The 19,349-nt window shown below is 41.0% G+C and overlaps 1 protein-coding gene across 1 annotated transcript in view; it reads right to left on the reverse strand.

Moving 5' to 3' along the window:
• Window positions 1-4,962: 4,962 nt before the first annotated feature.
• ANKFN1 (ankyrin repeat and fibronectin type III domain containing 1) overlaps window positions 4,963-19,349 on the reverse strand; it is a 138,904-nt gene continuing 124,517 nt past the window's right edge. Inside the window, exon 17 of the mRNA XM_061176247.1 lies at window positions 4,963-5,759. Within this exon, the coding sequence (XP_061032230.1) occupies window positions 4,963-5,759 (797 nt within the window). The remainder of the gene's footprint in view (window positions 5,760-19,349) is intronic.

Here is a 19,349-nt window from a genome sequence, read left to right on the forward strand (position 1 = left end):
GAACACAACAATTTGCCAGTCTTGGCTTTTATAAATCAGCTACTGGATGGTGGTTACTGTGAAAGCATAGTCAGACTTTCATGTCATGGAATGAAGGAAGAGGAGCAAAGAGTATTAACTAATAGCTTCTTAACATTTACCACTAAGTTAAATACTGGCTTTGCTAAAATAAAAAATGTATATATCTGGAGAGGAAAGACCCTAGGATAATAGTTAAAACAAACAACAACAATCTCCTACTTCCTTTATCCAAACAGAATATTTTCACAGTCCACCTGTCTGATTGTTTAAGCAAAACCAGCTGTCCTTTTGAATAACAATTTTACAAATTCATTATTAATGGAAATGGAAGAAATAATTTAAAAAAATATATAACTACTGTGTGCAGATGTGGTGGAAAAACCAGAGACCTGAAATATGGCAAAATCAGTGCTTCATAAACAGTCAATGGATTTCTCTAAAAATACTTTTTGCTAATGATAAAGTTCAACACCTCAGAAAAACTCTGAATTAAGATCTTAGAATAAGTTTCCAAGCTGTACAACATAGTTTCAAATACACTACCCTTGTTGTTTGTAAGGCCGCATTGAAGTTTAGCTTAACAGTCATAAGCCATGTGTTTGACCATCTTATGAAAGGTGACCAGCAAAGAAACAGGTTTTTTCCTTATTCACCCTACTACCTGTGAAGAGGTATCATTGCTTGCCAAATAGCTCCTTTACAAATTTCCTTAAAGGTAAAAAAAGAAAAAAGTTCATATTTGCTTAATTGAATCATCTGGAAAAATGTTTAGACTTTATAAAGTGACAATGTAGCACTTTCAATTCGCTGAGAGTGCTCTCTTGTTAATCTATAACTACCCTCTCTAACTGGTATGTTATAGTTCAATAAACAATATTAAGAGATGCACATTCTCTGCTGTAGCTCTGCTACATGCAAAGTCGAGAGAGCCGTAGAATAATGGCATCATCTTTCCAACAAGTTATCAATTTTAAAGAGCCAGTGAATTCTGTGTGCTGTTGACATAACTAGGGAACTGAAATGCACTGCAGACCCCTTAACAGCTTGAGTTGACAGTTCTCCAAGAGAAAGGGACTACATCTTGGGTGGAGCGTGATGAACAAAAGAGGGCCAAGGAGTTGGGGTTTTCTGGTATGCCTATGTGTCTAAAATCGTTGTCTTCGAGGGAAGAGCTCAGCATTCATCAGGGTGCACGTTCGTGTGGCAGGATAACAATGAATGAGAGGCCAGTCCTCTTTCCCACTTGTCTGGCATGATCTCCTGGCAAGGATGGGGTAGGTGTTTGCCAGGTGGCTCCCGGACAAGGTCTTTTTAGGGGAGCACAGCCAGGCTTCAGTCAGTGCTTTTCATAAAGTGCTTTGGGATCCTTCAGGAATGGGGGCTGGAGGAATATTATTACTAACGGGATTCAAATCAAATGCAACCATTTTCTCCAGTGTAATTATTGCTTTGAACATTAGCGAATGTTCTTAAAATGGAATGGTTCTTAAGTAACCACTTCTTAAAATACCCACTCCCTAGAGTGAATGTTTTTGACGACTGTCTCCCAAGTACCCTTGCGAAGGAAGAGGATGTGATAGCCTTGTAAATGGTTGCCGAGCATATACATTGATGAATTGCAATTTCCAGGCTATCCTCTTTTATCAATAGATAGCAAGAGCGAAATCAAAGATGCCTAGCCCAACATGCACTGTGTTGGCCTGGCTGAGGCGACAGGCTCCTGCCTCTTCTAAGACATTGATAAGAAAATGTATGGTGATGACGGCTACACTCATAGCAGAATGTGAGCTCCTTGTGGCCCGGGAATCTGTTTCATACTTGATTCTTTTGTTCTCTGTGGGACTTAGAATAGAGACGGACATATGGGAGGACCTCAGTCAATGATTTTTGAGGGTTTCACAAATGACGAGCTAATACAGGTGAGAATTAAGCATGTCAGAAACACGGTGGAAAAGAAGACCTGAAACAGGAAAGTTTCCTCCAGAGGCTCCCCAGTTGGATTTAAAAAGAATGAAAGACAAAAGTCCATCTATCCAAAACAAACAATACAAAGCCGATAAGACAAAGCAAAACAAACAAACAAAAAATCCTCAGATTTTGTAAAGTCTCTATAATGAGAAGACTGGACAAATGAATAAAGGACTGTGATTTAGAGAAAACAATCATCTCTCACAAGAATGTTTTAATTTAAACTAGGCTCATAAGAAGTTGCAAAGTGGAGGTGTGGGTAGAGGGAAATTTCTTGAACAAATAGCGAATTATTGAGGATATAGCATCCACCTTTCTATAGGAATATCGCTAGGAAAATGCATTTTCAAGTTGATTAAGTATGCCCACTGAAATCTAACATTCATTATTCATTTCATGGGCATGCATCTCTGTTCCTCATAGAAGGTGAAAAAATAACCCCATGTGCCTAATATAAATTAGTGGGTTTGAATTTAACGCCATTCTACTTAATGAGTTATTATTTGGTCCAATGTGTCAAAACGTGCTGACCAAATGCAGGGTCAGAAGGACGGGTCAGTCTTTGCTTTTGCTGCCTGTCAAATGTCTTCCATCTAATTCAGTCACAGCCTTCCTTCCTTGCCACCAGAAAGGTCATGATCAGGGAATCACTTGGTTTCTGAGTCCTTGACGATTTCAGCATCTCATCTCACAAACTCATTCAATATATATAACCTGTCTTATAATTAGAAGTAAGTAAGAAACTGAGTGGAGATGACTCTGTGTTATTTTTGTTTTTAAATGGGAGTCATATGGTGAGCAATTTTAAATGCATTTCTCCTGATTAGGTTTTAAATTAATTATAATTAATTAATTAGCTTAGATATCTAGTATATGAAATTTGTAATTTCTGGCAACAGAGAGCTCTGTGATATTGGAAATCTGTTAGGTAAAGGTTGAGAAAAGGATTTGAATTTGGAATTATCTGTAAACTAGGTAAGCAGCCTATAGAAAATCAAAAGTTGACTAGGTGTGTACCAATTCCCACTGGGACAGTCTGCTATAAAGGGAATGGTTCTGGATTCTGACCCAAACTCTGAGACTAAACCAGCTCTGTGACCTTGAGTAAGTCACTTAACCTCTCTGGGCCTTAACTGCTTCATCTGTGAATGCAAGGACTTAGACTAATTTTAGGTTCTCTTCTAGTTCTACTTCTAAAACACTCCATACATATAGAATTCACTCAGAAGAAAATTGCATTTTAAAATCCTCCCAGGCATGGAAAAGGAGCTGCAGTGATTCTGATCAAGATTCTTCGGTCGGGGTGGGGGTGGGGGGGCGGGGGTGTCGGTTATTGAGTATAAAATCTCTTAAAAAAATAAAGACTGAGCTCTGGGCTTTAGTTTTCTAATGACCATAGGCCATGGGCCAAATCTGTACCTTTCCGCCAGGGTAATTATTTATGTTTAAATCAAATGTTTTAAAAATGGAAGGAATCGGAGTAACATTGTGAACAGGGGACTTTGTGTGAATTCCCACGAGGAGGACCGGTAGAACTGCGAGGACAGAGGTAGGGCCATAAAGAGCAATATTTAACCAAAATGCCTGTGAAGCAGAAAAGGACCATTTAGAATATCAGTGAACTGAATGGGTCTTGGCTCCAGGAAAGGAGAGAAGGCTCATGCCTGTTCTGAATATGCAGTGTGATTGCTCTTTGATTTGGTTTCTCCTTTGTGAGAAAGCCAGGTGGGAGGCAGTGAGACCCAAGCAAGATTTTCAGTTGTCTTTGAGCATAGCCTTGGAACCACTGGCAAGGCCTTCTAAGGAAAGATTTTCCCTGAGCCCAATGGGCCAACTGATCTAGGGGCAATACTGACTTTGGAAGGGTGGATTGAAAAGGGGAAGGCAGCAACCGAAGCTCTGGATGGTCTGTCCCATGACCTGTTACGTGGGGGAGAGTAGATGTGCTTGTGTCACTGAGAAAACTCCATCCCTGCCTGGCCACATCTGAAGGGCACCTTCTTGTTCAATTACAAATCTATCACCTAGGAATCTGCAGCAGATCCATTATCATTCTCAGAGACACAGCCCCCACCATGGCTTTACTTATCTTAGGATTGGAAAGGAAACACAATTTTGCACGTCTCTCTCCCTCCCCTTATCTTGTGTATAATCCAGGCTTTCACTTAACTCAGCCATCTCCTTGCACCCTGGAATAATACACGGCCCATTTTCATGCTTGAATGGGAGCTGAGTGTACAGGAAGGGCTGCTTCCCGCCCTATTCTATCTTTGCAAGACAGAGCTAGAAGAGAAGCCTCCTCTACATTTGTTTCTGGAGGTTTCCACACAGCACTAAGTGAAGAAAAGGCCTGTCCAAGGCCTACTTAACTAGATCAGTGCTGACCGATAAATTGGATTTGGTGAGCTGCTGAGAAAGCTGCACTTTGGAACGACTTGGTTTAGCTGACAGGGAACCCAGGACAAGTCCACTGACCCTATTCCCTAGAGACACAAACTGGGCTTCTTTCCCCAAACTCTTCTAAAGGTTTGGGATGGAGGGAAAAACAATGCTAATCTTATTTTCATCCATAGAACTCCTCCATGTCAATCACAAATGCATGAAAGAGCCTAAGCTCAGGAGTCGGATTACATAGCCAGCTGCAGAATTGAGGGTGGTTCTTTGGGTTGTCCTACCTCTGCCACAGGTGCCACCAATAGGATGGCATGTTTGAACCCTTGTGTCCAGGACTCCATGTTGACACAAAAGCTTTTCTATGCCCTTTATAGGCTGAACTGGGAATGACACTGGCAACTCTCGCCTCCACTCCAACTCTAAAAAAGAGGACCTTGAACCTGTTAACCTTTGGGTTTTTAACATTCAAACCATTTTAAAATGGGTGGGGACACGGTGGGGTGGGGGCAGGCTGGGGGTAGGGTGATGGAAAATGCAGGGACGCGCAGTGGAACTGTGGACAGCCAGTCGTGGGCCTCCCTAAAGCATGCTGCTGAGTACTTCCGACACAGGGGAGGGGGTCGGGTCCTCTGGGCTCATCTCCGGGCTCGTGAGGCTGGGCAGACCCGAAGGGCCTCCGGCGGGCGGGCTCAAGGCTTCCCAAGGCTTGGCGTCCACCAGGGCCGCGGGGTAGGGCTCCACGTAGATGCGGCGCACTGCAGGCCTTGGATCCTGGAGGCTGCCCTTCCGCTCCTCCGGGAGGCTGGCGGCGTGGGCCAGAGCCAGGCCCCGCGGCCCTTCTTGGGCAGGTGCCAGCCGCTCAGCTTCCCCGGGCTCCTGGGCCAGGCCGCAGGCCCGGGACAGCTGCTGCGTGTACACGCCCTCGGACAGCGACAGCGACTGCGTCTCGCTGTGCATGCGCAGCCAACGGTAGTGGCGGCTGAAGCCGCCGTAGTGCGGGGGCTTGGCCAGCTTCCGCTTTCCCAGGAAGCCCAGCGGCGGCCGCGCGCCCGGTGCTACTTTGGCGTGGTTCTTGGGCGCGGGGCCTGTGAGGGTCAGGCTGTGCAGGAGCTCGGTGCACGAGTGGTCGGCCTCGGGCCCCGGGCTGCGGCCCTGGGCGTCCTGGCGCGGCCCCGACGGAGGCTTCATGTCGTGCACCTGCAGGACGTCGGGGGCGCTTCCGCTTAGGCCGCTTCGGGCCTGCTGGGCGATGTCGTGCGATGACAGGTAGACCAGGTCCAGGTCTCGGGGGCTCAGGGCGTCACTGGAGTCGTAGTCGCTGTCAGTGGGGAGGAAGACTTCGGAGCAGCCTTCTTCATCAGAGCAGGGCTGTGAATCTGCAAAGCCAGAGACTGCTGTTAGAAACAAGAGAAACTCCTAGTCAGGGCTCAAGGAGGGTCCTGTGGTTGAGGCCCTCCCCCATCCCTCCTCCGTGCTTAGAAGGGCTTGCGCTTCGTTTAGTGGTCTGCTCTCATTTCTTGACGTTTTAATAATTTTTGAACAAGGGGCCCCCCTTTTTCGTTCGGCGTAGGGCCTTGTAAGTTCTTAGCTAAAAGGGAAAGGAAGGAGAGGAACTCGGACAGGACCAACCACCCTTGCAGCAGCAGAGGGGAACATGCCCTCCTTCCCCACATCCGATTTTACTGTTCACTGGGCTTGTGGAGAGAGGATGAAACAGGAAACAAAGCTGGATGTCATTCATTTATTTGTTCCCTAGTTTTATTTCAGAGATGATTTTTACATTTGATAAAGTAGCAGGAACTTAAAAGGGGGAAGGAAGGAGAGGAGGCACTATGGTGGCGGAAGTCAGGGAAACCTGGTTTCAAATCCTAGTTGTCCTCCAGACTGCTCTGTGATCTTGGGAAAGTTACTTAACTTCTTTGAACCTCAGTTTTTTTAATCTGCAAAATGGGGATGACAGTAGAACTTCTTACTTAGGGTGACTGTAAAAAAAAAATAAATGGTTTATATATATAAATACTTACCATGTTGTCAGGTGCTTAAAAAGAAAAAAAATTAAGGCCAAAGAAAAAAACAAAACATAAGTAAAATCAGAGGTGAAAATCAGCCTCAAAGGGCATACTACACTAATCATACTGAGCCACAAGTTAGTTCTGTAGATATTTGTCATTTAATGCACTAGTTGTTTATATCTTTTTCCCAATCAGGTTGTACATTTCTGTAGGGCAAAGACTGCCTTAAATTCCTTTGAATTTCCCACAGAACTCAGTCCATAATAGGTACTTGGTAAATATATGCTAATTTTGAAAACATGAAACTCCTCTTAAAAAGAACAAGAAATCTCTAATCTCTAAATTTGAGGCAATCCCATTCAAAAATCTCCATAAGATTTTTTTTTTTTAATATTTATTTATTTGGTTGCACGGGGTCTTTTTTTTTTTTTTTGCTCGTGGGAGTAGCCATCACATTTTATTATTGGGCCGTGAAAGCTTCATGACTCCTTTATTCAAATTACAAAGCTGCACGGGGTCTTAGTTGTGGCAGGTGGGCTCCTTAGTTGTGGCATGCAAACTCTTAGTTGCGGCATACACGTGGGATCTAGTTCCCTGACTAGGAATCAAACCTGGGCCTCCTGCATTGGGAACACGGAGTGCTATCTACTGTGCCACCAGGAAAGTCCCCTCTATAGGGTTTTTAAATGAAATTTAGAAAATTGATTTTTAAATTTATCTGGAAAAGAAAATTTGTGAGAATAGCTAACTTTTTTTTTTTAAGGTACAGTAGGGAGGAGCCTGATTTATGAGGTATCAAAACATATTGTAGAGCTTTGGTAATTAAAACTTTGTAGTATTGGTGTACAGATGGACAGATGGATCTGTAGAACAGAAATATAAAGTCCAGGAACAGTCTTAATTCAGTGTGATAATTGAACATGTGGTAAAGATAGCATTTCAAAGTAGGGGAGTGAATAGATTATTCAGTATATAGTGTTGGGACAATTGGTTATCCCTTTAGTAAAATATTAGAGAAAGTCCTGCCTCATCTCAAATATAAAAATAAATTCCATGTAGTTTAAATATAACAAGCAAACTCTACAAGTATTAGAAGACAATATGTTTGTAATTTTGGGTAGGAAGGTCTTTCTAAGCAAGACAAAACCCCAGAAGTCAAAAAAGAAGTGACTGATAAATTTGACTACATCAAAGTTTAATACTTTGTAAAACAAATGATCACATAAAGTAAAAAGGTAAGTGGTAGATTGGAAGAAAATAGTAATAATATGTATAACAAAAGATTAATATACAGGATATATATAGATCTCCTGTAAATCAGTAAGAAGACAATCCAAACGGGTAGAAGATAACCAACAATTCAAAGAATAATTAATACAAATGGCCAATAAGCATAATAAAGATATTCAACCTAGGTAGACTATAATTACTAATTAGGTAGTAATTTGGGAAATGCAAGTTGAAGCAAAAACAAAGCATTTTTTTGCCCATCAGATCTGCTGAAAATAAAAATGATAATCTCTTGTATTGGTGATGTGTGGGAAATCAGGAACACTTATGTAATGGTGGTGGGAATAGAAACTGGTCTGGCTCTTTGGATAGCAGCTTGGTAGAATATATTAAAAATGTGCATATCATTTGTCCCAGCAAGTCCTTTTTCAGATATCTATGTTTGAGAAATTGTCACTATGTGTACATGGAGGCATTTACAAATTGTTCACTGTAACATGATTTATAAAACTAGAAATAATCTTGTGGCTGAGACTACTGTGAAAGGAAGACTTAGTGACACAGAAGCATTAAGAAAAGAAAAATAGTTTAAGAAAAGAAAAATACTTTACTTGGCAAAGTTCTGCAAGGGAGTCCAAATTCAGTGCTGGCTTGCTGATGAAAAAATACAGCAGGTATTTAAAGTAAAAACCCACAGGGTTACAAGGTTATAGTTAGTCGTGCATGGTGGAAAATCAGTATGATTATCATAAGAATACTGTAAACTTAAGGGAAAAAAATTGTTTTGTTAGGGAGTCAGTAATTTACACAAATGGGATTAAGGTTTCTTCTATTTTAGGGACTAGGACCAGATGTAATATATATATTTTTTGCTTGTTTGTTTATTTCAGGGTCAGGGTATGAAGTGTTTCTTTTCCTTTTTTCTTTTTCCTGACTGTGGAAGATGACATTGCTTACTTATTGGCAGGGCAAGATTTCAGTTTTGTTCTCTCGCTGCTGGCTGCTACCCAATATCCATTATCCTTTTTTAGTTACAAAATCTTAAATTTTGTTTGAGGCAGCAGTGCATTCATGTAAAAGACCACGTTTTTTTCAGCTTCCTTTGCAGCTAGGCATGGTCACATAACTAAATTCTGGCCAGTGAGATAGAACTGAAAGTATGGTATGAAACTTTTGGAAGGCTGCATTAGAGGAGCTGGCTTAGCTGGGAGATAGGCCATTTTGTTTTTCCTCTTTCCTTCCAATTGCCTGTAACAAGATGTGTTGGCTGGGCTCACAAGGCAACCTTGGAAAAGGAAGCCATGTGCTAGGATGGTGGAGCTGAAGAAGGGGGCATGGTATCTGAAGACCGTGGAGTCCACATACTGTCGCTGAATTGTCTACCTCTGAGCTTCTTTCACATAAGAGCGAAATAAAGTATCTTGTGTTAATGACACCCTTATTTGGGTTTTCTGTAACAAGGGTCCAGACTTAATCCTAACTGATACAAGCCTAAATGTTTATTATTAGGAGAATGGTTTAAAAATTTGGGCACGTCCATACTATGGAATGTTATCCAGCAGCTACAAAGAATGAGATCAACCCTTATATTGTTCTTTAAATAATGGCTATCAAAAAGGACTCCCTTTTTTATTTTGAGGGGTTCTACTCATCTGTTCAAGGGTCCCCTCAAACAAAGCTTTCTTTAGGAAGCATCCCCCAACTGTCCCAGAAAGGATTGCCCACTTGTCTGCACTACTGAAGTAGTTTTTCCTTCAGTTATCCTTTGGCACTTAGCCTGTACAGACTTGTATTATTAGTTATCTTTTTAAATGCAGATATAACATCCTGGTTTCCTGGTTGGACCAGAGCCGTCTTAGGGCAAAGATATTTAATTCATCCATTTATTCAACAATGAAGATTTTGTTTTGCTTCAGCTGCTGCTCTAACAGAAACACTGTGTTTGGTGGCTGACTGAATATAAAATTAATAACAAAGGATCTGCTTCAGGGATTTTACAGTTTTAATGGAGGCAGGGGCATATATGCATCTATGAGACTGTGGAAGAACATATCTTTTATAAAAGAAGTTTAGCAAATAAGATGCAGGTTTATAGGAAGGAGATCACATTTTATTGGGACAGGATTGATAAAGTACTCTGTCATCTCTATTTTTTCTCTCCATTCATCTCTATTTCTATCTATATTAATTTATTTCTTCACTTTCAAAAAGTGTTTTGAGGCAGCTTTTAATAATAAATATGCAAATGTTGATGAGAGGCTTAGAAACCAGAGAGGAAAATGAAACAATACAGGTAGTCCTGTTTGACTATAATATGGGAACAGGAATGGAATTTTGGGAAAATGAGGCTACAAAAGTAAGATGCCAGCAGTTTCACTCTTGGGAATTTATCCTAGAAAAATAAAGTTTATTTTCATGCAGGAACTTGTATATGAATGTTCATAGCAATTTTATTGGTATTAGCTCCAAACTGGAAATTACCCAAATAGCCTTCAGTGGATGCATGATACATCCATACAATGGAATAATACTCATCAATACAAATAAAGAATTCCATTTATGTGACATTTATGAAATAATTATAGAGATGAAGTACAGATTTGTACTAGCCAGGGGCAAGGATGTGGGGAGGGGCGGTGGGTAAGGCTATAAAGGGGTAACAGAGGAAGTTTTGTGGTGACGGTACAATTGAGTATCTTGACTATGGTGGTGATTACCCAAGGCTGCACATGTGACAAATTACATAGAGCTATACAAGCAAGCCTGCATGCTTATGTGCATGTGCACACACACACATACATACACACATGCACAAGTGTATGTATAACTGGTGAAATCTGGATAAACTGTGGATTATACCAGGTTCTTGGTTTTGATGTTGTATTGATATAAGAACTGTGTAAGACGTGAACACTGGGGAGAGGCTGGGGGAAGAGAACATGGGAATTCCTGTACATTTCTTTGCAACCTGCTGTTCTTATAATTATTTTAAATAAATGGTTAAAAGAGGTTATTTAATTTTTTTTAAAAGGTAGGGTGGAGCCAGAGGAGAGCAGTGAATGCCTAGATAAGGAGTTTGTACCTAATTTTGTCACCAGTGGGTAATTATCAGAGAATTTTGAAGAAGTAATTGACAAGATGAGAGCTGTGATTTAGGATAATTATGTAGCAGGTAGGATGTAAGAAGAACTGGATCAGGAGGAAACAGCAGGGAGGCCAGCTGGGAGGCTGTTGTCCAAGCTATGTTTCCTTTAAATATTTACCTTTTCTAGGTTGTGGGGCTGAGCTAGAGTGGTGGTTACGTGGAAGAAAAGAGAAGTCCAGGAAGGTCATTCATTCAAAGATGTTTACTGAGCACCTATTTTGTGATAGACAGACATGGTCTCTGCTTTCAAGCAGCTCACAGAGGGAGGATTAGACAATAAGAATATACATAAGATTAATTTCAAAGAGTGTAAAGTTCTATGAATAAAATGAAACTGGACTTCAGCTAGAGAGTGACTTGGGAGGGAGGTTCGTTTAATAAGGTAGCCAGGGGAGGAGTCTCTGTAGTCTAGATGAGACCTCAATGATCAGAAGGAACCAGCTATGTGAACATTTTAGAGAGCAGTCTTTCAGACAACTTGGAGAAGGAAGTGCAAAGGCCCTGAAAATGACTAATAGGTTTCAGGCCTTGGTGCCTGGGAGATAGGAGTAGCATTAAACCGGAAGAGTTTAATTGCAACAGGGTTGGGCAGTGGAAGAGATGGTAAATTTAATTTGGGACAGGTTGAACTTAAGCAGTTGGCCAAAGCATCCTGGAGGGATGGAATGGGAATGTGGTAGGGTAGCAAAGTTGAGGGAAGATGTTTGTGGGTAGAGAAGAAGGAACTGTTGGAACTGTTGAAGATATGAGTAGTACGTTGATGGAAATAACAAGGCGGGGTGATCACTTGGGAGCACAAGTGCTGTCATTGGTCTTTAGTGAAAAAGATGTAAGGACTCCTGGTTAGGGAAGAAGACAGACATAGCTTTTCAAGTTAAAAGGCGAGAACTGGATAAAGGCTTGGGATGAATGACTTTGAAATTCTTAAAACAAATTTTAGGCAGTACTTTTCCCTATCTTTAGTGGGAAAAATTGGGAACTGCAAGTAATAGGGTGTCAGAACTGTTGGCTGTTTTTGATGATGGCAGTGGTAGGTGCCATAGGGGTCATGAAAAAGAGAGGTTAACTGAAGATTTGAAATTGGGCTGGAAATAAGATCCATGCAATTAATTGAAAATTGACTTTAGTTGAACTTTCTTCTCTATTTATCTGATCACTGTCGTCTATTCAGCTGTCCATATGTACTATTCATTTGCATCCACAATAGTAATAACAATACTCGCTGTTTACTTAGTACTTACTGTGGGCCAGTCATCATGCTAAGTGCTCTAGGTGCTTTATCTTACTTAATTTTTACACCAGTTCCCATTTTGCAGATAAGAATACTGAAGTCTAGGCTTATTAAAATTTCCAATTCATATAAGCTGATAAGTGGCAGAATAGGAACCTACACGCAGATTTGTCACACTCCAAAGACCTGTTCTACTGCCATTTACCTTAGAATTCCCATGGCTTTCTGTGGAAGCTTTCTGAGGCCTGGGACCTGGTTCATCTGATTCACTTTGCGTGGCGCCCACACATAGCTATATTAAGCTCTTAGTAAGAGAAACACGTTAGGTCTTGTATTGGTTTCCTGTGGCTATTGTAACAAATTACCACACACTCATGGCTTAAAACAGCAGAAATTTATTCTCTCACAGCTTTGGAAGCCGAGAAAGTCTGAAATTAAGGTGTCAGCAGGGTTGCACTCCCTCTGGAGGCTCTAGGGGAGAATACTTTCTTGCCTCTTACAGCTTCTGGTGGCTGTTGGCATTCCTTGGGCTGCATCACTCCAATCTCGGCTTCTGTCTTCACGTGAACTCTCGTCTGTGTCTTATAAGGACACTTGTCGTTGGATTTAGGGCTCACCTGGGTAATCCAGGATGATCTTATTTCAGGACCCTGAATTACATCTGTGAAGACTCTTTTTCCACATAAGGTCACATTTGCAGGTTCTGAGGGTTAAGACGTGAACGTGTCTTTTTAGTGGCCACCATTTAACCCACTAGAAGTCTGATAGTAAAAATGATACATCTAGAAGCAACTGCTGAGGAGTGTGTGTCACTTTTTTCCTCTTTCCAGCCCATATCAGGTCAAATGCGCTATAAGAACAGTTTGCACTTTGACCTCTCAGCGTACAAATAGTGAGCATTTGTTGGTTGTAGGGGAATAAGGAGTATATGAAGGTATGCTTTAAAGGGCTGACATTCTAATATTTCAGTGGAGCATCATATTTTAAGACTCAGTCTCTCAGGAAGAGCCTGTGCTGATTTCCCCAGGTGGAGTTAGTTGCTCAGTTCTCATGGCTCATAAAGCATTTTATTTATATCTCTTACTGCATTTATCAAGGTTTATTATAAATTATTCACTTGTATTTTTATCTCCCTCATTAACTGTGAACTCTAGAGGGCATGCATTATGTCTTGTTCATCTCTGCTTAGTAAATGTTGAAGAAGCCAGTCAGTGAAGGAATGGGCTAAGGAAGGAGTCAAGCAAAGGGACATGCAAATCCTCTGTATTTCCCAGATCATCTGATCTGAGCATGAACATGTGAACAGACCATGAGGACTAGAGTGTGAATTAATCATCACTGTATTATTAGCCTCTTGTGCTGTATCTGGTACATACAAGGCTCTCAGTAAAGAATGCTGGGTTGAACTGAAACTGAAACGAATATTGAAATCGGAGAGCTTAAAGAGCAAAGAGCTTTGATTGCCTCTTAAAAACAATACTGAAAGCAGCCTGAAAAGATCTGATTTACTTAATCTGCCATAGAAATGTCTGAAAACAATCACCTAAATCATTTTGCTCTATTTTATTTTTTTCATTTTGCTTTATATTTGGTGGTACTTGACTTGAGTCAGCCCAGTTGTAGCAGAAAGAATAATTATCTTAAAACTAGACAAAACTGGGCTGAAGTCCTGTCTTGTTCCTTACTGTGTATGTGATCTTGAGCAAATCACTTAGCCCCTCTGAACTTAGCCCCTTCATCTGTAGCATGTAGGTAATTATGTTACCTATCTTCCATTGGTGCTATGAGGATTAAATTTGTTAAAAATACTTTAAGTGCCTTACAAACAGAAGGTGTTAATATTATTGAAATCCTTTTCACTTTTATTTTTTTATTTTTATTAAACAAATTTTTTAAAATTCATTTATTTATTTTTGGCTGCATTGGGTCTTCGTTGCTGTGCGTGGGCTTTCTCTAGTTGCGGCGAGTGGGGGCTACGCTTTGTTGCGGTGGCTTCTCTTGTTGCGGAGCATGGGCTCTAGGCACATGGGCTTCAGTAGTTGTGGCACAGGGGCTCAGTAGTTGTGGCACGCGGGCTCTAGAGTGCAGGCTCAGTAGTTTTGGCGCACGGGCTTGGTTGCTCCGCGGCATGTGGGATCTTCCCGGACCAGGGCTCGAACCTGTGTCTTCTGCATTGGCAGGCAGATTCTTAACCACCGCACCACCAGGGAAGTACTCTTTCCACTTTTAAATAGAGAATAACTAGAAAGCATATCAAGAGGTGACTCATTAAAATACAAACCAATAATCAGAAAAACTTCCAAGATTTTGCTGTGAGAATGGTGTTGGTAATAAAGGAGAACAGTAATCTCTTGAAGGGTGTCTTGTGTTAGTCCAGTACTGTATTTCTCATCCTAGATTCAGCACTGAATTTGTAAATGATGTGAATTCTTTACTGTAGCTCCCAGGAGCAAGGGAGATAGGAGATAAATCAAGAGAAGAGCTAGTTATAACTGTAGTAACCCAGGAAAGAGATGAAAAAGGGCTTGAGTATGGAGTGGTAAATATTATCTTGTAGGTTCAAAGACCTACACTTTGGAAACACTGCTCTAGTGGGAATCTAAATATTTGACTTCCATGGTGGTTGTATTATTTATTATAGGACTTAGTGGAACTGATTGCTTAGAGTGGGATACCCCTCCCAGAACAAGCTGGGAAAATCTCCAGGATGCCAGCCAGGGCACTGAGGAGAGTTTCCAGGGATTTAGGTCACTGCCACTCCCTCCCTTCCTGGAAAAGAATGCAAAGTGCAGCTTCCATCCCCAGATCCAGGCCATATGCTCCATTAAGCATTGTAGGCGCCTTGCCCAGTTGTTATTTTAATAAACCTGGTTGTGCGCCTCAATTTCCCTTAGAGGGCCCACTGGGCAGGCCAGCACTGGTAGAACCTTGCATTTCCCCTCTGGTTGACCCAAGAGCTGTTTGATGGAAGTTCTGCCCATAGTATTAGTGCTGGCTTAGGAAGCTTGGCTTTCTTGCCATTGTAATGGGTGTTGCAACTCCTGGTCTCTGTGGATCAGGCCAACAACAGCAGAGTAGAATTGATGTGGATTTTGAGGGCTTTATGGGGAGATGACATTGCAGGGAAGAATAATTGATTTAAAGCCATTGCTTTTCTCTTAAAGGCAGGGGGCATGGCAGGATGGAAAGAAAGGAATAATTAGTAGTATTTGCCCTAAAAATCTATCTTCACATTTTTAATATATCACTGTCCAAATTGCTGCTTTTTGTGTGTGTGCTTCATTGAATCTGTTTCCACTATGTTTGAGTAGAATTTAAATAATTTAGAAACAAAGAATTTTAATAAATCTCTCATCAGGCCTTGGGTAGAACCTCAGGGGCTTGTTCACCTTCTAATTTCGCATCTTCAGATTCCTGTTGATACTTTTCTTCTTTGATCTGTTTAGTTTATGCCATAGTGTTCTTAATCTTAACATCATCTGGGAAAAGCTTACCAGGAAGATTTACATTTGGAAGATCAGGATAATCTTCACATGCATCTGAAGGAAACAATGCCCCCCTCCCCCCTGTTGCCTCACCCATGCATCACTAGGAGAAATAGCGGTATCGGAAAAAAAAAATTGCTGCTGCCTGTGACTACTGTACCCACAGAAAAGGAGTGGGAGAGAAAATACCCATGTGATGGACCAATCGGTCCACCCCTGCCTTGTGCTGCCTTTTCTAGGAGCCAACTTTCCTCCTTGGGTCCTTGGGAGATGCTTAATTTTAATTGACTCAGAGGAGTTCTACTTTGTGTTTGAAAACCACACAGAAATGGGAAGTAAGTTAAAGAGTTCCACTGCTGTCCCACCCTGTTTGTCCAACCACATACACACACAAACAAATCCAAGGCACTCAACAGCCTTGAAACAGAATCTTGGGCTGGTACCAGAGTCTAGGCTTGTGATAGGCTTTGTATTTCCATCAGGCTTCTCAGAAGTTAAGTGACCCCTACTCACACAGAATGGAATTGTGTTGCAGACTTTGCCCTGTGAGCAACCAATGGGGATATACCTCTAAATTGGATTTTTCCCTCTTCATAAATGGTTTCCAAACAATTAAAAATAGTCATACTAGTGGAGAGGACAGAGTATGCAGGAGCAGATTTCATTGCTCTGAAATGCTCGTGCTTTTGTGAGGGGATGCAGTGCTAAATGTTTCTCCCAGTTCTCAACAGTTTCCCTGTCACTGGGTTCCATTTTTCATTTGCTGCCCTCCACGTCTTTGTGTTTCACAGCCCATGGAATCTTGGCTTCAGAGAAATAAATGGACCCAAGAGAGAGTTATATTTTAAGAAACAGAATGATGATCGCTCACATTTTAAGTTAATAATAAAATCCGAGTGTAATTGGCCAGATCTTCCCAGCAGGGAGTGTGTGTAACCCGTCATCTGGCCAACGTGAGAATTTGGCACTTATGTGGCACAGAAGAGGCCACCCTCATACAGCCAGGGGGGACCCACTTAGGACCCTGTGGCCAAGAGAAGATTAAACACTGGGAAAGTTCTGTGAGTAGAGAGGGCAGACAAGGGCTGTGAAGTGGAAGTAGAATTGAAGAGTTGTTTGTAGAATTATGTGAATTGGGGAACAACATAGGGTATATCTATCCTGCCTTTAAAAAATGCCCTTTCAAGCCTGTACCTCTCCAGCTACTGCCCTCCCTCCTTCTTCTCTTTCACAGCCAAGATTTTGAAGAGTGTATCCTTGCTGATCCCATTTACTCCCCTATCTACTTCTATTCGGTTTCTATCTCCTTTCCTTTATAAACTGCTGTCATCAAGGCTACTGACGACTTCCTTGTTGAAAACAAAAAACAAAACAAAAAAATAGAAGCTTTTCAGTTTTATTTAACCTTTTACCATCATTTGATATGTTTTAATTTCTGTGACACTACTCTCTTGATTTTATCTGCTTCCTCTGGTTGTTACTTCTTAGTTCAAGAAGTCTCGCTCTTCTGTTCCACAGGGATCCTTCCATAGTCTCCTCTCTTACTCTACCTGCTCTCTTTAGGAAATATCAAGCATTTTCATAGCTTCATCATTCATATGTCAACAATTATTAAATCTATACTATTAGTCCAGTTCTCTTTTCTGAGCTTCAGACCCCATACATCCTGGTTTTTTTTTTGAATGTTTCTTTTTGCATGGGATGTCCCAAAGCTAACCTAAATTCAACATGCCCATTCGCTCAAGCTTGTTTCTTCTCCTGTCTAACCTGTTTTTGGTAAATAACATCATAATGTCCTGAGGCACTGTCTCCTCTGTTAATAAGCTTCCTAATTGATCTCCTGCTTCCAACATTGGTCTCTTCAAGCAACACACAGATTGGATTCTAAAGAAAATACAGATTATATCAATCCTTGCTTAAAAGTTTTCAGTGGCTTTCCATCACAAGTAGAATAAAATTCCAACTTCTTACCACGCCCTGCCTGGTCTGGCCCTTGCCTTTCTCTGTACCCCCTCTCTTACCACTAGCCCCTTTGTTCACTCTGCTCCAATACTTTGGCTTTCTTTCCACCCCTCACCCACCTCAGGGCCTTTTGCTGTTTTGTTGCTTGGAATATTCCAACTCCAGATCTTTGTATAACTGGATCCTTTTTTTGTGGCTGGTTCAAATGTAACCTTCACAGATAGGTCCCTGCTGATCATCCTAGTGGATTCAGCACTCTCCCTACCCACCTTGATTGCTGTTTTGTATTATGCATTGGAATATTCACTATTTGAAATGATCTTGTTTATATTTTCATGTCAGCTCTGTGGGAGCACAGACTTTGCTTTGTTTATCATTATATCCCTGTTACCTTGAAGAGTGCCTGGAACATAGTGGGTAACCAATGAATGTTTTTTTAAATGAAAAAAAGAAAAAGGCAATGTCCTTAGATCCTGAGTGCAGCCAGACTGCTTGCAGTTCCCTGAACTACAACACAGTTGCACATTCTGCTTCCTCTTCCTATAATGCTTTCCTCTTTCCTCTTTTTCAGCTCAACTCCTACTTATCTGTCAGTACTTGACTTTGTCACCTCTTCCAGGAAGCTCTCTTTGATCTTATGATTTCCTGGTTAACACCTTCATTAGACTCTATAGCACCCTATGCATGTCCTCATTATAGCACATATGCAATTAGTATGAAATTGTTTGTTAATGTATCTGTCTCCCCTGTTAGATTAGCTTCTGGCAAGGATGGTATTTTATTTGTATCCCCAGCCCACTGGGAATCTATAAAAATCTACTTAATTATTTTGTTGAATTATTTGTTAAATCATAGAATCCTTTGGTAATGTAAATTAGCTGTCCCCCAAGTTCTTGCACTAACCAAGTTTTGATTTTCAGACATTGATGTTTTAAAAATGTACATAACCTTACTTATAGAAAAGGTTCATGTCCCCACTGAAGTTTTCTGTAATAAGAATAACATTAAATACTATACTTACAATTTATTGTCTACTATGTGCCATGAACCTCTGACATAGATTGTCTTATTCACAAATAACTTTTCAAGGTGTATATATTATTATTCTCATTTTACATATGCAGAAACTGAGACTTACATGTAGTAATCTGTTCAAGCGCATATAGCTAGCAAAAAAAAGCTGGAATTTGAATCCAGGTCTTTGATTTCTAAGCCCAAGCTCTTTCTGCTACGCCATGCTGCCCCCTATGGGACAAGTTCACATTTCAGAACTGTTTATTAAAAATATCAATTATTATCATTGTAAAGCTTATAAAATTTGAGGTTTTATAAGCTGCAGAATCAGGAAAGATGCTTTGAATACCATTATTTTAATCAACTAGAAAAATGGCATTAGTTTTAACATGTTCTAGGCAAGAGCATTATATTGTCTGTGACTAGTACGCTTTCTCTCTGTTTATAAGCATAAGGGTGTTTTGTAGAAGTTTGTATTAACTCAGCTATGTTTTTTTCAGTTAGTATTTGCTATGTAAACTCCAACTTAATTCCCAAGAGTGGAGGTGACTTGCTAGGCCTCTCCTCCAGCTTGTCTTTCAGTTGTCTCCTGATTGTTGTATCCATGATGAGACCAGTCTACTTATTTGGCCTCAGGCTCAGGATTCTAGTGTATCCACGGTTTCTCTCTTTCCCAACTCTCACCCCAGGATATTGGTGCCATGTGGGTGGGAAGTTTGCCATGAACTTTACCCAGACTAGGACCTACTTCCTGCCTCATTCCTGTCAGTCCCTCCCTATTTACTGGAGGCTGGGCCTGTTCTCTTTATTACCTGGTTTTGGTTAAATTCCTTTTGTATCTTGGAAGCTTGGCCTAGAACTGGACTGAATCTTCCCCACCCCTAAAT

This window comes from Eubalaena glacialis, chromosome 19 (assembly GCF_028564815.1).
Source record: "Eubalaena glacialis isolate mEubGla1 chromosome 19, mEubGla1.1.hap2.+ XY, whole genome shotgun sequence".
Taxonomy (NCBI): Eukaryota; Metazoa; Chordata; class Mammalia; order Artiodactyla; family Balaenidae; genus Eubalaena; species Eubalaena glacialis.